At 43.5% G+C, this 15,411-nt stretch overlaps 1 protein-coding gene across 1 annotated transcript in view; it reads left to right on the top strand.

Annotated features, from left to right (window-relative positions):
• The window catches only part of ptpn20 (protein tyrosine phosphatase non-receptor type 20), a gene marked incomplete at its 5' end in the record, with an annotated part of 105,519 nt that overhangs the window by 26,683 nt on the left and 63,425 nt on the right, over window positions 1-15,411 (top strand). Inside the window, 12 exons of the mRNA XM_080448931.1 lie at window positions 235-387; window positions 3,068-3,253; window positions 4,032-4,194; window positions 5,139-5,445; window positions 6,800-6,879; window positions 7,881-7,958; window positions 9,055-9,162; window positions 10,341-10,457; window positions 12,379-12,590; window positions 13,081-13,188; window positions 13,682-13,775; window positions 15,037-15,122. Of these exons, the coding sequence (XP_080305057.1) occupies window positions 235-387; window positions 3,068-3,253; window positions 4,032-4,194; window positions 5,139-5,445; window positions 6,800-6,879; window positions 7,881-7,958; window positions 9,055-9,162; window positions 10,341-10,457; window positions 12,379-12,590; window positions 13,081-13,188; window positions 13,682-13,775; window positions 15,037-15,122 (1,692 nt within the window). The remainder of the gene's footprint in view (window positions 1-234; window positions 388-3,067; window positions 3,254-4,031; window positions 4,195-5,138; window positions 5,446-6,799; window positions 6,880-7,880; window positions 7,959-9,054; window positions 9,163-10,340; window positions 10,458-12,378; window positions 12,591-13,080; window positions 13,189-13,681; window positions 13,776-15,036; window positions 15,123-15,411) is intronic.

The raw sequence follows: 15,411 nt of genomic DNA, 5'->3' as shown, positions 1-15,411 counted from the left end.
TGAGAACGGCACTTCCGCATTCCAGGAAGTGCGGAAGTGACCGGGGACGGCGTTAGGCGACGTGAAGGGGACCCCCGTTACGTCAAAACGTTTGCCGTTTGGTCACATTTTGTCCCAAGAAGTCATTGTAGGCCGTTTTTGTGAGTGAGAGTGTAGACTGGTGACACAAAGGTCATACCCAGTATATCATTCTGTGGTCTGTTGTTTTACATTTCTTTGTGTGTTCCTGTGTAGCTGTACGGTAAGAACTACTACCAGGCGGAGCATTACGTGTCCCGGAGGATGCTGGAGAGGATGGCCATCCCCAACCTGAAGGACGAACTGCCAAGACTACATGCCTGTCACGCCCAGATGCTTCCTGAGGAGGCGGAGCTAGAGTTCCTAAAGGTACCCAGCGCAAGTGCGCACACACACACACACACACACATACACATTACACATTACACATACACATACACATACACATACACATACACATACACATACACATACACATACACATACACACAGCCACATATCGTTGCTGTCGGGCAGAAACCGCTGATCTCCATATTTTTAACATTTTGTGTTTTTTCGGAAATTAAAGACGGGGGTGCCGTGATTTTCAATGATTTTTTCTCCCCCTAAAACATGATCATCAGGTTTTATGGTTATACTAGGAGGAAGATTTTTTTCAAAAAAGTGTACAGAAAGAGTAGATGTAGGCTCGATCCGAGGTTGGTCCAGACAGAGTTCCAAACTCATCATCGTCCCAAAACATTTCGACTGTCCTCCTTTCTAAATAGTCAATTTCCTCCTCAGGACGGCGACCTTTGCAGGCCTAGTCACTCTGCATACATGTCATGCGAAGTCCGGCCCCTCTGGCCTCTCCTCTCCTCTCGGCTCCTCTCCTCTCCTCCCTCCCCGCTTTGCTTTGCGGCCCTAACCTCTAGTCCCAACCTCCCAACCTCGGTCATGTGATAAAGAGGTCAGACTTCCTGTATCTGGTTGCTATGGCAACCTGCCAGATCAGGCTGAGGGTCTGATAGGCAAATCAGAGAATCAATCAAGCCGAGAGTCTGATCACTGATGGAGGTCGGGTAAGATGCCTAAATCATAGCCATAGCTCTGATCAACAGTCTGTGGCAGGTCTTGGAGGCATGTGGAGTGATCCTGTGCTTGCGAATCCCGGACGAACTTTCAAAGCTTTTGTTAATTAGAGTAGTAAGATAAGATAAGATGTTATATTATCAGAATCGTAGTGATTTGTTAATTATTTGGGAGCCCACTTGCAATATCATCACAGCCCACAGGTTGAGAATCACTGTTCTGGTATGTTTCTTTCAGTTTTTTTCTCCTTCATTTGCTTTTTTTTACGGCTGCCGGTTCCTGATGTTTAGTCAGATTTCCAAGCTCCAGACGTCTTAAAACTAGGACTTAAGTCTAGGAAGTCCAGGCCACTCTGTGTCATCTTCTCTACGATCATCAGCATCCACTGGAGCATAATTTCTTTTCTATTTTCTTGTCTTTTTTTACGTTTTTGTCTTTCTGTTGTCATGGCTACCAGTTCCCACCTGATGTTGTGTGGGAGTCCTGACTGCTCCAAACCGTTCTGAATAACTGTTAGCTTACATAACGTCTTCAGACTAGGACTTACATGTAAGATATGTAAGATGAGTCGTGTTCCAAAGAGGATGATACGATCTCCCACCATGCAACAGCATATTTTACCCAACCGATCTGGGCCTTTCCCCTTGGGCTCAACCTTCCTCCAGGAGAAGGTCTTGGAATCTAATTTCCACAGATCATTGAACCTCCGTCTCAGACCAGAGTTGTATCCACCATATATGTACAGTTCTCCATTGTAGACAAAGGCTGCATGATTGTAACGTTGTTCTGGAAAAAGATGTGCAGAAGGTGTGCTCAGCCAACATTGGTCTCTGTGTCAAACACTCTGATGTTGTTGTCCTGGTGCCCATTGCCCCCAAATACAAACATCTTTGTCCCGATGATGGTGGCAGAGTGAAGTGATGAAACAGGTGCTGGAGTGCCTCTGGTTTTAATTAAAGACCAGATAATTGTTGTGGTGTCCAACTTGTAGATGTCATTAGTGAGTCTAGTCAGCTGGTTCCACCCTCCATGGATAAACATGACCTTCTCCAAGACACAGGCTGAGTGGCCGGACCTCGCCTCTGGAACAGTTCCGGAAATCTTCGGCTTGAACCATCTGTGGGCGTCGACATCAAATGCATAAAGAACGTTGTCACCGTCTCCCGTGATGGTCTCCAGATTGTTGTCCACTTTTATCTCACAATTCACCATCCCACCCCAGATATAGATGATATCTTCTATCAGTACAGCTGTGTGTCTGTAGCGTATGGAGGGAACATCAAGGGAACATTCTCCTCTTCCAGTTGTCACTGGGGGCAACGTCATCCAGCACAAAGTCACTGTGTTGAAGACGTGAACATCAATCTGATCCTTGTTGTAGGTCAGCCTGGTATAGAACCCTCCAAAGGAATACACCTTGTCCTCCACTGGCCCAGCAGCACAACCATGGAAGTTATCTGTCTGTGGTCCTCTTTTCAGCGGCACCGACCAGCACAGCATCTCTATCTCTGTATCTCTCTTTTCTTCCTTTGTGTCTCACTCTGTCCACGTCTGTCTCTTCTCTGTGTGTCTCTCTGTCAACGTCTCTGTATCAGTGTCTCTGTATCTGCCTTAATCAAATAATCTCTCAATATTCCTCTCGTTGTCTCTCTAGATGTCTGCAACAGCTTATATAGGCTGACAAAGCTCTGGTCTGATGTCACTCACAACACAAACTGATGTCATGCATGTGGAACAACACTGATTTGTGCAGGTGTTTTTATCTGCACACATTTCTCTCTTACTTGATCATTCTACAGCGTCACACAAAAGCATCAAAAGTAGCAGATCGACAAGCTCGAAAAGCTCGAATTTTTGCTGTTTTTGAATTTGAATCCTGAAAAGTAGTAGTTTTGGACATATGCGGTTTCCACCCGACAGAGACAACATGCACATAACTATGCACCTTACCCAACGTTTTGGATGGTTCCTCCTCTAGATCGTCCAGCAGTTACCGGAGTATGGCGTGGTGTTCCACCGCGTGGGCCGGGAGAAGAGGACGGTCATTGGGGAGCTGGTTCTGGGAATCTGTGCCAAAGGGATCATTGTGTGCGAGGTGAAGAACCACGGCCGCGTGGTCAACAGACGCTTCCTCTGGAGGGAGACGGACTCCATCTCCACCGGGGTAAACAAAGCTCATATACAACCTTACTGCTACCATCTCTGATAGGAAATGTCACTTATTAGGACAAGCTTATAGATCTGCTACTTTTGCTCATTTTCAAAAGAATATTTGATTAAAAATCAATTATTTTAATAATCAGTTCACTGTTGCTTATATTATCTCCATTTTGCACAATGTCGTACCGCACCTTGTGTGTTCAAATTGAAGCAGGGGTCTTCAACGTTTTCAGGCCAAGGACCCCCTAGCTGAGAGAGAGATGAAGCAGGGACCCCCTACTCTATATTGTATAAAACTGTGTTTCAGATTAATTTTTTTTTTTTTAACTTAGTTTGCTCTTTTTTCCCTCTACACCTATAGCGTCTTTGCCAAAAAATAAAAAAATAATAAAAAAATAATAAAAAAATAAAAAATAGCCGATTGTAGATCTGCTATTTCAGGCTAATGTTCCCCTCAGAAAAGGAATTCTAGGGTTCAAGTGGTTAATGTAAAAAAACGAAATCCTATCACACAAAGATTTGTGGGACCCCCTATAGTAGCTCTGAGGACCCCCTGTTGAAGACCCCTGAATTAAAGTAAATGTGTTGTTGTGTGTCTCTCTCTCTGTCAGAGGCGTAAGGTGACCATAGAGAGTAAATGTGTTGTTGTGTGACCCTCTCTCTGTCAGAGGCGTAAGGTGACCATAGAGAGTAAATGTGTTGTTGTGTGACCCTCTCTCTGTCAGAGGCGTAAGGTGACCATAGAGAGTAAATGTGTTGTTGTGTGTCTCTCTCTCTGTCAGAGGCGTAAGGTGACCATAGAGAGCGGCGGGCCCAGCGGTAAGAAGCACAGCTTTGCTACGGAGAGCTCTAAGATCGCTCAGTACATCCTCAGCCTCTGCTCCGCTCAGCACAAGTTCCACAGCGAGATGACGTCACGACAGCTCAACCACAGCGTGGTCGCAAGTGGTGAGATTTGAACCACTTAGAACCACTTTAAACCCCATTACGGTTGAGCGGGAGCCCCTCAGGGCTCTATGCTAGTCTCTATTCTGTTTTCTGTTATTGTGGGGGAAGCTTTGGCTGAAAATAGCAGAACAACAACACGCTTGTCGATCTACTATTTTCTGCAAAAGCTTTTTCCACAATATGGATGCTGGGGTTTATAAGTGGTTAAAAGTCATACGGTGCAACTTTTTCATAAAATGTTTTTATTATTATTTTGATATAATCTTTCACTGGGCAAATAACCAAATAATACATTAACACATTCCATGCCAGAGTTTAATCTCATAATGTACTCACCAGTGCCAGCGTTTTATTGTTGTTTTTTAGTTTTTTTCATGTCGCCACAGACCTCGCTAAATAAGTTAAAAGTGCGCGTTCATTTGGTTCTAAACACACAGCGGATCCGTGAGAAACAACCAGCGAAAACAGTTTCCAAATCCGTGCCGCCATCTTGAAGCTACAGCCGACCAACGGTAAACAGTGATCAGCGAGGAGAAAAACAACAACCAGAGAAAATCGAGTTTTAAACAGGATCCCAGACAGGAAGCGGATACGATCGAAAAAAAACGGAACCCGAATAATTCCGTTTCCGACCGGAAACCGGAAACGGAAATGGATCAAAAAAATTCGGAAAGTGCACCTGGGGCACTTAACATGGGAATCGGCGGTTCGCGTAGATCTACGCGACTGGCACGCTGCGGCTTTAAATAGGTTCGCGTAGATCTACGCGACTGGCATGCAATGTGTTAAAGGATTATCACTTTCAAAAAAGTTTCATTTTAATGTCTACTCAGGCTTTTGTGTTTCACCCCAGACTGCTTGATTCAGTATTTAGATCATTCATTTTATCAGACACGCACCCTGATCTCTCACCCGGGTCGGGGGTCTTTCTTTGTTTGCAGATGAAAACATGGAGATGAACTACATGGCGATGTACCAGTCTCGGAACAGCAGCATGAAGCGCCTGTCGTGCTCGGACGGCATGCTGAACATGGTGGGCCTGTCGCCGGAGGTGACCGCCCAGGACGCCCAGGACTCGCACTCCAAGTCCTGCACCGACCTGCCCACCAAGCTGGAGGCGCGGCTCCGCCAGCAGAGGGAGCTGCGGAGGGAGAACAGCAGAGAGCGCGTCTCGTCCAGCAAAGACACGGAGCTGGACGTCGAATCGCGTGACGGCCTCTCCGAGTCTAAGGACCAGCCGTGTTGGAGGTAATCTATATGTATATATATATATATAGGAGACGGGACGATAATTGTTATGGTCGTTTATCGCGATAACAATTTAAATAAATCACATAGTGGAGATTGTAATTGATCATGTCGCTACTCGACACGTTGTGAGCTTGTAGATCTAAATTATTTTGGCTAATGTTCCCATATGGACTTACAGGACACTTTTGCATTTCATTTGACATAAACAATGAACCGACATAATAATTCACAAACAATGAACAAACGAATACCAAACTAAAACACTCAAGCTTCATACGACACATGGCAGATTACATAAATACAACTTTAAAATACAACAGCATTGGGCCTGTTACCTCACATCTTAACAGAAGACCGGACATGAACCTATTTGAAAAGATGAGATCGTCTTCTACTCCAGGCTCTAGAGACAAAATGTGCCGTCTTAAATACCTCATAATTAAACAACCTCTCCAACTTCTGGTCACGTCCCACTGGACCCAGCAGCCAGACACACTGGAAGCGGCAGAAGCTCACGTCATCAAACGCACCCGGCCGCAGCCTCACATGCAGGCTAGAATGTTTTATGTGGTTAGATAGACTTTTTTTTACAATGGAATTCCACCATTACATAGTTAAAACTTAACAAAACAACAAAAATGATTGAAGATTTCGGTCTTCCCATACAGTAACTCTATAAATTCTATAAATTATTTCTTAAGCATATTACTCTCTGGTGGATAAACACCAATAAAACAAATGCATCGATTTGCAGTTATTCTAAGTGTACAAACTAAAAAAGTCTATCTAACCATAAAACATTCTAGCCTGTGAGGCGGCAGCCAGCCGGGTGCGTTTGATGACGTGAGCTTCTGCCGCTTCCAGTGTGTCTGGCTGGGTCCAGTGGGACGTGACCATAGAGTTAAAAATAATAGAGAGGGCACTGTACTGTAAGTCCCCGCCCATCAACTTGTATGGAGTTGCGTCACGTCCGTGCGCAAGCTCGTGAGTCGAGCCCATTGGTCGAAACCGTTTTCCCTCGTTCATGTGTCTGGCCTCAGCCGTAATAAACTGCAGTACCTATGATTGGCCAGCATGTCCAATGCGCTTCACTGCTGCCTCTCGGTTCTGGGGGCTTGTTGGTCGGGACCCATATTTGGATCGTGGACCCATTTTTATGGGTCACGAGTAAATTTCCTTTTTTCTGTTTACTACAAAAAATATATATTTTCAGTAAGCTTGTAGATCGGCTATTTCGAACTCTTGTCAGTTGGTAACTCTTTAGCATCATAATGGATTCCATGCTGTATGGATGTTATATTAGTGCAACTCATGCCGTTGGTAACTAGACTGTGTTGTTGTTATGTGGTAGCACTCCAGAGTCCATTCCTAGAATCCTGTCCAGTGTGTCACTACAGAAGCAGGACTCTGAGGCTTCCTCCTCCATTCGGGGTGAGTATACTCTAGTTCTGAACAAGAGGTGTTGGGAAAAATCAATGCAGGTAAAAATCGCGATTGTTATTATCAACGATTCAGAATTGATTCACAATTTCCAAAAATCGATTCACTTGGGATTCATTTTTTTCCCCCCTGGTGAAAGTTGCAGGAGTTCATACTGTTGTGTGTGTGTGTGTGTGTGTGTGTGTGTGTGTGTGTGTGTGTGTGTGTGTGTGTGTGTGTGTGTGTGTGTGTGTGTGTGTGTGTGTGTGTGTGTGTGTGTGTGTGTGTGTGTGTGTGTGTGTGTGTGTGTGTGTGTGTGTGTGTGTGCGTGCGCGTGTGTGTTATGAAATGTAAGCTTACCATATTCACAGTAAACATTATCATGTCTTATTCAATCCTTAAGGGGAAAAACTAAACTCTTTACTGCAGCCACTTTCAGTTCAGCACAGCAGAGAGGAGGTGTGTGTCACTGTCCAGCTGACGCTCGTTGAGGCTGGTTAATATTACTTGCATCAAGGCAATTATGTTGTTTCACGATTTCGATTTTTAATTGAATCGTGGCCCCAAGAATCGTAATCGAATCGTGAGATCGCAGAAGATTCACAGCCCTAGTTCTGTACACAGATAGCTGATAGCTTGTCATCTCCTGAAGTCTAAATAAAGTATAACCACAAGTTGTTTGTCTATAATTTAAGTGGAATGCGTTTCCTTTCTCCTATAGTCTGAAAATACCCATTGTTGATGTCTTAATGTATGATTGGCTTTTAATGGAAAGCAGTTGAAGAAAAGAAGGCTCGCAACTCACTTTTAACGCTGTGTTACAAACAAAGTTTATAGTACAGACCGTTAAAAGTGAGTTGCAAGCCTTCCCTCCTTAAACTGATTTACTGTGCTTTGCACTGTGGCTCATCCCCAAGATGGAGGGGGATGCGCATTAAACTGATTACAAGCGTTTGATAGAAAGTAGCACATTAAATAGGACTGCTAATAAATGTGAAACATCTGCCTCGCAGTCGACACCCCGACCAGGACCTCGCCTGAGAGAGAAATAATCTGCGTGACCTTGAGGAAGGACCCGAAATTAGGCTTTGGTATGTATGTATGGAGAAAGGTTTGATCTGTGACTTTTTCTGGTGTACAATTTACAATTTAGGCATTTAGCAGACGCTTTTATCCAGAGCGACTTACAATAAAGCAAGGTAAACACATACATCAAATGCAGAGAACCTAGTAAACCGAGAACCTAGTATCTGTCTAAACAATATACTGTAAAAAATCTGTACAATGAAACTATAGGATACCAGATAAACAATGAACGTAGCATCTATCCAAATAACATGCTGATCTAAATTACATTTTTAACATTTGTGATAAAAAAAATTAAAAACAAGCCTAATGTAACAAAAACATGAGAACGAAATGACCACGCTGTGTCTGAATGGTCGTCATATCTAGGTCAAGTGCTAAGGTCAAGGGCTGAGGCGGAGTCTGAAGCGGTGAGTCTTCAGATAGAGTGAGTCTAATTTACTCATCCTACCTGGGTCACGGTTTATTTCCCCATTCAGAATTCCCATAGACGTGTTTAATATCGCCTCAAATAAGAACTGTGTTCCAAAAATAAACAAATGATCCCAGCGGTTTGACTCTTATGGATATGAAGCATCAACTGACGGCGAGAAAACGCCGCCGCCGAATTAGTTACATTTTCGCCAGAAATAGACTGTATCAAATATGAGTGACTGATTTTACGATTTTAGAGCCACCTCCCCGACAATATCGCCGGGACTGTTTGTTGATTTTTTGACCACAATTCTTATATGAGACGATTTTTAAGACGACCCCATGTTATTCTCCATAGAGAAATGACTTCCACGACCCAGGGGATGAACGAGTGACGTCAGGACTTCAGTACTCTGTTACGGCAAAAAAATAGAGAGTTAGTCTGCAGTTCTAACTGCAATGGGGAGTTTGTTTCACAGTTTGGGAGCCAGGAGGGAGAAGAGTCTGGGACGTGTGGAGCGTTTAAGTCCTGGGTGTTTTAGAGAAAGGGTTCAGACAGCTTTTCAGACAGTGTTAGCTGATCTGAGGGAGCGGTGTAAAATGAGTGCTTTAGAGTGTATGGAGTCCTTTTCTTTCTGCACAGTCGGCGAAAGCATTCACCCGGTTGGTTCCTCTTTCCTCTCTCAGGGTTCATAATTGTGGGAGAGGACAACACGGGGAAACTGGACCTGGGGATCTTTATAGCTTCCATTGTGCCTGACGGGCCTGCAGACAAAGATGGCCGAATCAGACCAGGTGCAGTTACACACATTAATTGCAAACAGACACTTGAAGCTGCAGATTCATCGGCGTTGCATGCCGAAAATAGCTGACCCACAAGCTGAGAAGCTGACAACGCGCCGCTTCCGCAACGCGTTGCCGGCTTGTAGGTCGGCTATTTTCGACATGCAACGCCTTCCTGCGACTAAGCATAAATTAAGACATACCGCTTTATCATAGCCTTGTAGAACCAAGAATATTGCTCGCAACAGAAGCACTATAAAGGGTGACTTCAATGATTTCTTTTTTACCTGAATCCTCTACTGGCGATTTTGTCCTTTTTAACCATTGATTGATTGAATACTTTATTAGTCAGAAATGGGAAACAGCACGTGGTACAGTCAGACATGAAGGTGAAAGGGATAACACAAACAAAATCCTGGGGACTTGTTTCCATTGTGGTCCTATGTATTCAATTCATCAACATAGCATTAAAAAACACAATAATACAAGACTCTTACTGTATGTAGAAAGATGATGGGAAATGACATCTACCTCCCCTTGTGGTCTCCTGATAGATGTTTTTTTCAGGCCAATGTAGAAAGAAACCAGTGTTACACATCCTTTAACACATTGACCGCCAGAGGTTAATCTCATAATGTACTCACCAGTGCCAACGTTTTATTGTTGTTTTTTGTTTTTTTCACGTCGCCATAGACGTCGTTAAAATCCTTAAGATTGATCTGTGCACTGTTTGTAAACATCGCGGACATCTCCCTGTGTCTACCAGTCCAAACCACGTGTCAAACGGGGCATCCATTGTTGAGTTAGAACGGTTTATGTTAAACAGTGATCAGCGAGGAGAAAAACTACAATCGAAGAAAATGGCGTTTCAGTGTAGACTTTAGAATGGGAGCCGGCGTGATCGTCAAAACCGGATCCCAAATAATTCTGTTTCCGGTGGTGTTACAATGAAATGTGCCGTACCGGAAAATTGAAAAAAAAAAAAAAAATCGAAAAAAAGGAAAAAGCACCACAGCCCGTAGGCTACGGGATCGGCGCTTAAGCGTTGGATTTAACGGCCCGTAGAACTACGGGCCCGGCGGTCAATGTGTTAAAGGATGGTATCAGGGCATTCCACATTTTGGTGACAGAGTAGTAGAATGAGAATGTTCCCATGTTTGTCCTAAACGTGCTGATCACTTCATTTCCAGGCGGCCGTCTGATCTCCCTCAATAAGATCAGCCTGGAAGGCGTGACGTTCAGCGACGCAGCGGCCATCTTGCAGCAGAGCCCTGACGAAATAGAGCTCATCGTGTCCCAACCAAAGCGTACATACGGTACGACCCTGCACTCCTTGTTGCTCTCTGACTGATATATAGGCTCATACATGTTTTAACCAGTTAAAGGACCATTTCACCCATTTTCAACCTATCTTCATATAATAGAGCACCGAAGTCCTGACGTGACTCGTTCATCCCCAGGTTTGCGGAAGTAATTTCTCTATGGAGAATAACATTGGGTCATCTTAGAATCGTCTCATATAAGAATTGTGGTCCAAAAATAAACACCGCGTGTCGGCGTTATTGTCAGGGAGGAGGTTCTGTATCGTTTATGATAGTCAGTCACTTATATTTGATACAGTCTGTTTCTGGCGAAAATGTAACTAATTCGGCGGAAGTAACATTAGCGTTTTCTCACCGTCAGTTGATGCTTCATATCCATAAGAGTCAACCCGCCGGGGTCATGTGTTTATTTTTGGAACACAGTTCTTATTTGACGCGATATTAAATACGTCTATGGGATTCAGAACGGGGGTGGAAAACTGCAAACCAGGTAGACAAACAAAGGATGTGTAAATGACGTCAGACTTCGGCGGTCTATAGGTCCTCACTAATGCTCATGATAAAATGGTGAAAAAAAAATCTACTCTGTCTGTGTCTCAGAGGAGGGCTTTGGACACTTCAGAAACCTGCCTATTTAATTTTTTTTTACATTTTTGGGGATATTTATTATCGTGAGAACACTGACTTCCATTATAGCATGCTAACTTTACAGGAATAGAAATCCTGCAGTTTCTATTAGCTCGGATTCCCCATTGATGATGTCACTGGTAGGCAGGTTTCTGAACTGTCCACAGCCCTCCTCTGAGACACAGACCGAGTAGAAATATGTTTTACCATATTATAATGATTCCTATGAAGATAGGTTGAAAATTGACAAAGTCTTCACACCAACAGCGGTATTGCGCTTCCGTGTTCTGAGAAAGCCGGGTTGGTTCAATGTAGTCTATGGCGATGAGAAAACGTTTTACAGTGCAGCAGCGCTGTGCTGTGGTCTGAAGTAGGCGTGGACTCGACATACACTTAAAGGAGTAGTTCACCTAAAAAAAATACTTATTTTCTTTCAGTTACACACCCCATGAAGCCTTGAAGTCATGGAGATATTTATTTTATTTTTGCATTCCTGAGCCAATAATTTCATGACCGAGTCTCCTACTGAGCCTCCAACTGACCGATGACCAGGTCATCCAATTAAAAACACATCCACACATCCCAGACTCTACAGTACATTTTTGAATTCCGGACTTCTACTTGAGTATTTCTACATTGCAGTATTGATACTTTCACTTAAAGGAGAATTTTGGACTAAAGTTTTCTTACCTTTTCTATGACGTTATGATATCTTAGGATGAATGGTACAGTAGAAAAATTTCATAACTTCACCCCTGAGCCGCCACAGCTTAAAAGGTGCGCGGATAGGCCTTAGGTTAGATCACATAATTTAATAGCTTTTTTTTTTAAATGTTTTGGTGAGATCTGACGTTCATAGTGACTGAACACTATGCAACCAAAAAAAAACAAAAACAAAAAAAACAGAAGTCTCGCTAGACGAGATTGAAATCTCGAGATTTCAATCTCGTCTAGCGAGACTTCTGTTTTTTTTTTTTTTTGGGACAGTGTTCTGTCACTATGAACGTCAGATCTAAAAAAAAAAGCTATTAAAATATGTGATCTAACCTAAGGCCTATCCGCGCACCTTTTAAGCTGTGGTGGCTCAGGGGTGGAGTTATGAAATTTTTCTACTGTACCATTCATCCTAAGATATCATAACGTCATAGAAAAGGTAAGAAAACTTTAGCCCAAAATTCCCCTTTAAGTAAAACATTTGAGTACTTTTTCCACCACTGCTGAAAACCGAGTAGAACTGAAAGTCCTTCATCCTCAACATGTCGTCTCTGTCTCCCATCAGAGTCTTTCAAGGATAGTAAGACCTCTCTCCTGAGCCAGAGCACCCTGGGGATGGCGCTAGAGAGGGGCTTCGGCTCTCAGACCACGCTGAGCGGCACGGAGTTCCGTCCTGCCATGGAGGAGCTGGAGGAGGCGCTGGCCCTCTCCAACATGGCCACGCCCAAGCACGGCAAGAGGCTTCACATTCCAGTGGTGCGGATACTGGACGCACAGGTCAGACTCAAAGCCAGTTTTGTGCCAGGGACCCCCCAGGAGAGAAGATTTGTGTTAAATTGTTTTAATGTATTTTAAAAAAAATCAAACACTGTCAAAATCCTTAAAAAATAGCAGATGTACAAGTATAGCAGGTATTTTTGAATAGCCAACGTTTAAAATATGGATAAAGGGGTTAAATTACTTTTCTGTGTGTGTGTGTGTGTGTGTGTGTGTGTGTGTGTGTGTGTGTGTGTGTGTGTGTGTGTGTGTGTGTGTGTGTGTGTGTGTGTGTGTGTGTGTGTGTGTGTGTGTGTGTGTGTGTGTGTGTGTGTGTGTGTGTGTGTGTGTGTGTGTGTGTGTGTGTGTGTGTGTGTGTGTGTTGATTGGTCAATTAAGAATGTCTTCAGTTGAGCGTACTTTATGAAATGAGTCAGGAGTGTTGCGTCATTAAACATTATGACGCATTAAGGTATTAAAAGCCCTCATTGTTTTCCTGTGTTATTTTTAGGATCCATTTAGTTCCAGGTCTCCTTCCATCTGCAGCCTGCAGAGAGCCGGGGAGCAGATAGACGTGGAGCTGAAGAAAGTCAGCGGCAGCCTGGGCATCAGCGTCGCTGTGAGTCACTTCCTGTATTCATGATGTCATCAACGTGTGACTCAGTGCTTGTCAAACTTTTTCATTCATTCTTTGGGTGAATAAAAGCAACCAACCTGTATGAATGAGGCATCAACTATATGAATAGTTTTGATGAGAAATATTTGCCAGCAAGTACTTATTTTATCCGTCACGCCCCCGGTGTGTAAATATAGTTCAACCCCAAAATGACTTTTTTGGAATGTGACAAAAACTAAAAAATATCCATGAATTAAGTCTCCATGGGGTGACTAATGGATAGAAAATAAGATTTTTTTGAACTATCCCTGATATATTGTATATCCTTTGTTGCACGCCAGTGTCCCGCACCATAGCCAATCTTTGCGATGTGTTGTGAGCTTGTAGATCTGCTATTTTTGGTGCAGGACCACCTTCGCACAACGGCATACAAATTAGGCATTAGACACAATCTGTGTTGTTTCTGACATGCTGTAATGTTTCTGTCTCTAAAAAGGGAGGAATAAACACCAGTGTCCGTTATGGAGGCATCTACATCAAGAGTCTGGTGTCTGGGGGTGCGGCTGAGCAAGACGGACGCATTCAGATCGGTAATCTTTTAATGAATTATCAACAGTCTGTCGTTGCTATAGGATATGTGTGAAAACCCTTGTCGACATCGGGTCAGCTGTATAAGAAGGGTCAGGCTGAACGCAAATTGAAAACAAACATGGAAATATTGTGTAGGCTATGCCTACAATTTACAATTTAGGCTTTTAGCAGCTAGTGCTAGTGTTAGTTAAACACATTTGAAAAATGCTGCTTTTTGTATACTATTTTTTATGGTTTTGGGAAAAAACTCCTGCTATTTGTCCCTAAACGTGACATGACTGCAAAACTCTGAAAGATTTCAAAAACCTTTATTAAAGCTACCCTTGCCGACATGTACTGTACAATATATATAACTATTTATAACAGCAAATGAACACAAGTGTTTTTTTTAAGCCAGTTTTTTGTTGCAATTGCAAATTTCAAATTTCCCCAGTTCTATGAGTCCAATAAAGCTCAATTTAATTTAATTTAATTGATAGGAAGTGACATCATTCACATGTACTCTCCGAAGTCTAATACGTCACGGTGTGAGGCAGAGAGGTGTAATTATAGGACCTAAGAGCAGACAGTGAGGCGGAGGCAGAACGCTTCAGATGCAAGTGCTTTATTAAACAGAGAATCAACAAAGAGAAAACACTAGGAAACTAACACTGGGAAGTAAAGCTCAAGGATACAATTAAGACACCAGGAATACTGGACTGAACACAGTGTCTACATTCATTGCACCAACAGAAGATTGATAACACAAGGGCTTATAAATAGACAAGGACTAACAAGACACAGGAGAACTCAACAGACAATCAACACTGGGATAGACTGGGGGACTAAGAGGACTCACAGGTGGAAACACTGACAAAATCACAGGACTGGTTAAACAAGAAAGGTACAGATCAGCAACAGAGGAAACCAGGAGACACTAGATTACTACAAAATAAAAGGAACAGAACAGAAAGGTGAAACACTAAGTGAAACTAGGTAACAAGGACCATATGAAAACACAGCAGGGAGACAGAACAGAACAAGTCACGGATCGTGACACAATAAGAACAGCAAAGCAAGAGGAGACACAGCCCTGTGGCACCACCATCTGGCATCACATTTACCAACCCACTGTTACATTTGTGTGTGTGTGTGTGTGTGTGTGTGTGTGTGTGTGTGTGTGTGTGTGTGTGTGTGTGTGTGTGTGTGTGTGTGTGTGTGTGTGTGTGTGTGTGTGTGTGTGTGTGTGTGTGTGTGTGTGTGTGTGTGTGTGTGAGACAGGTGACAGACTGCTGGAGGTTGATGGGTTCAACCTGCGGGGCGTGACTCACAAGCAGGCCGTGGAATGCCTGAAGAAGACTGGGGAGGTAACATACACACACACACACACACACACACACACACATACTGTATACAAAGACTGACATGCACACACGTGCACAGAGAAAACACTATGGCCCTCATTTATCAACGCGGTGCAGCCCTAATAATGGGCGTACGGCGAGATCGCCGCACCTTTCGGCATTTATCAATATATCCTGACGTGGGCTTCATCCTACCATAAGCTGAAATCTCACGTCTGGTCGAGACCAGTTGTTGACGTTGGCTGCGCCCGTTTATTCCATTCTAGACCTGCGGAGCAGCATTGTCTGACTG

This window comes from Gymnoscopelus braueri (assembly GCF_963280865.1).
Source record: "Gymnoscopelus braueri genome assembly, chromosome: 14".
NCBI lineage: Eukaryota > Metazoa > Chordata > Actinopteri > Myctophiformes > Myctophidae > Gymnoscopelus > Gymnoscopelus braueri.
Note: the sequence above shows the minus strand (reverse complement) of the source record. Positions and strands in the feature narration are given on the sequence as shown.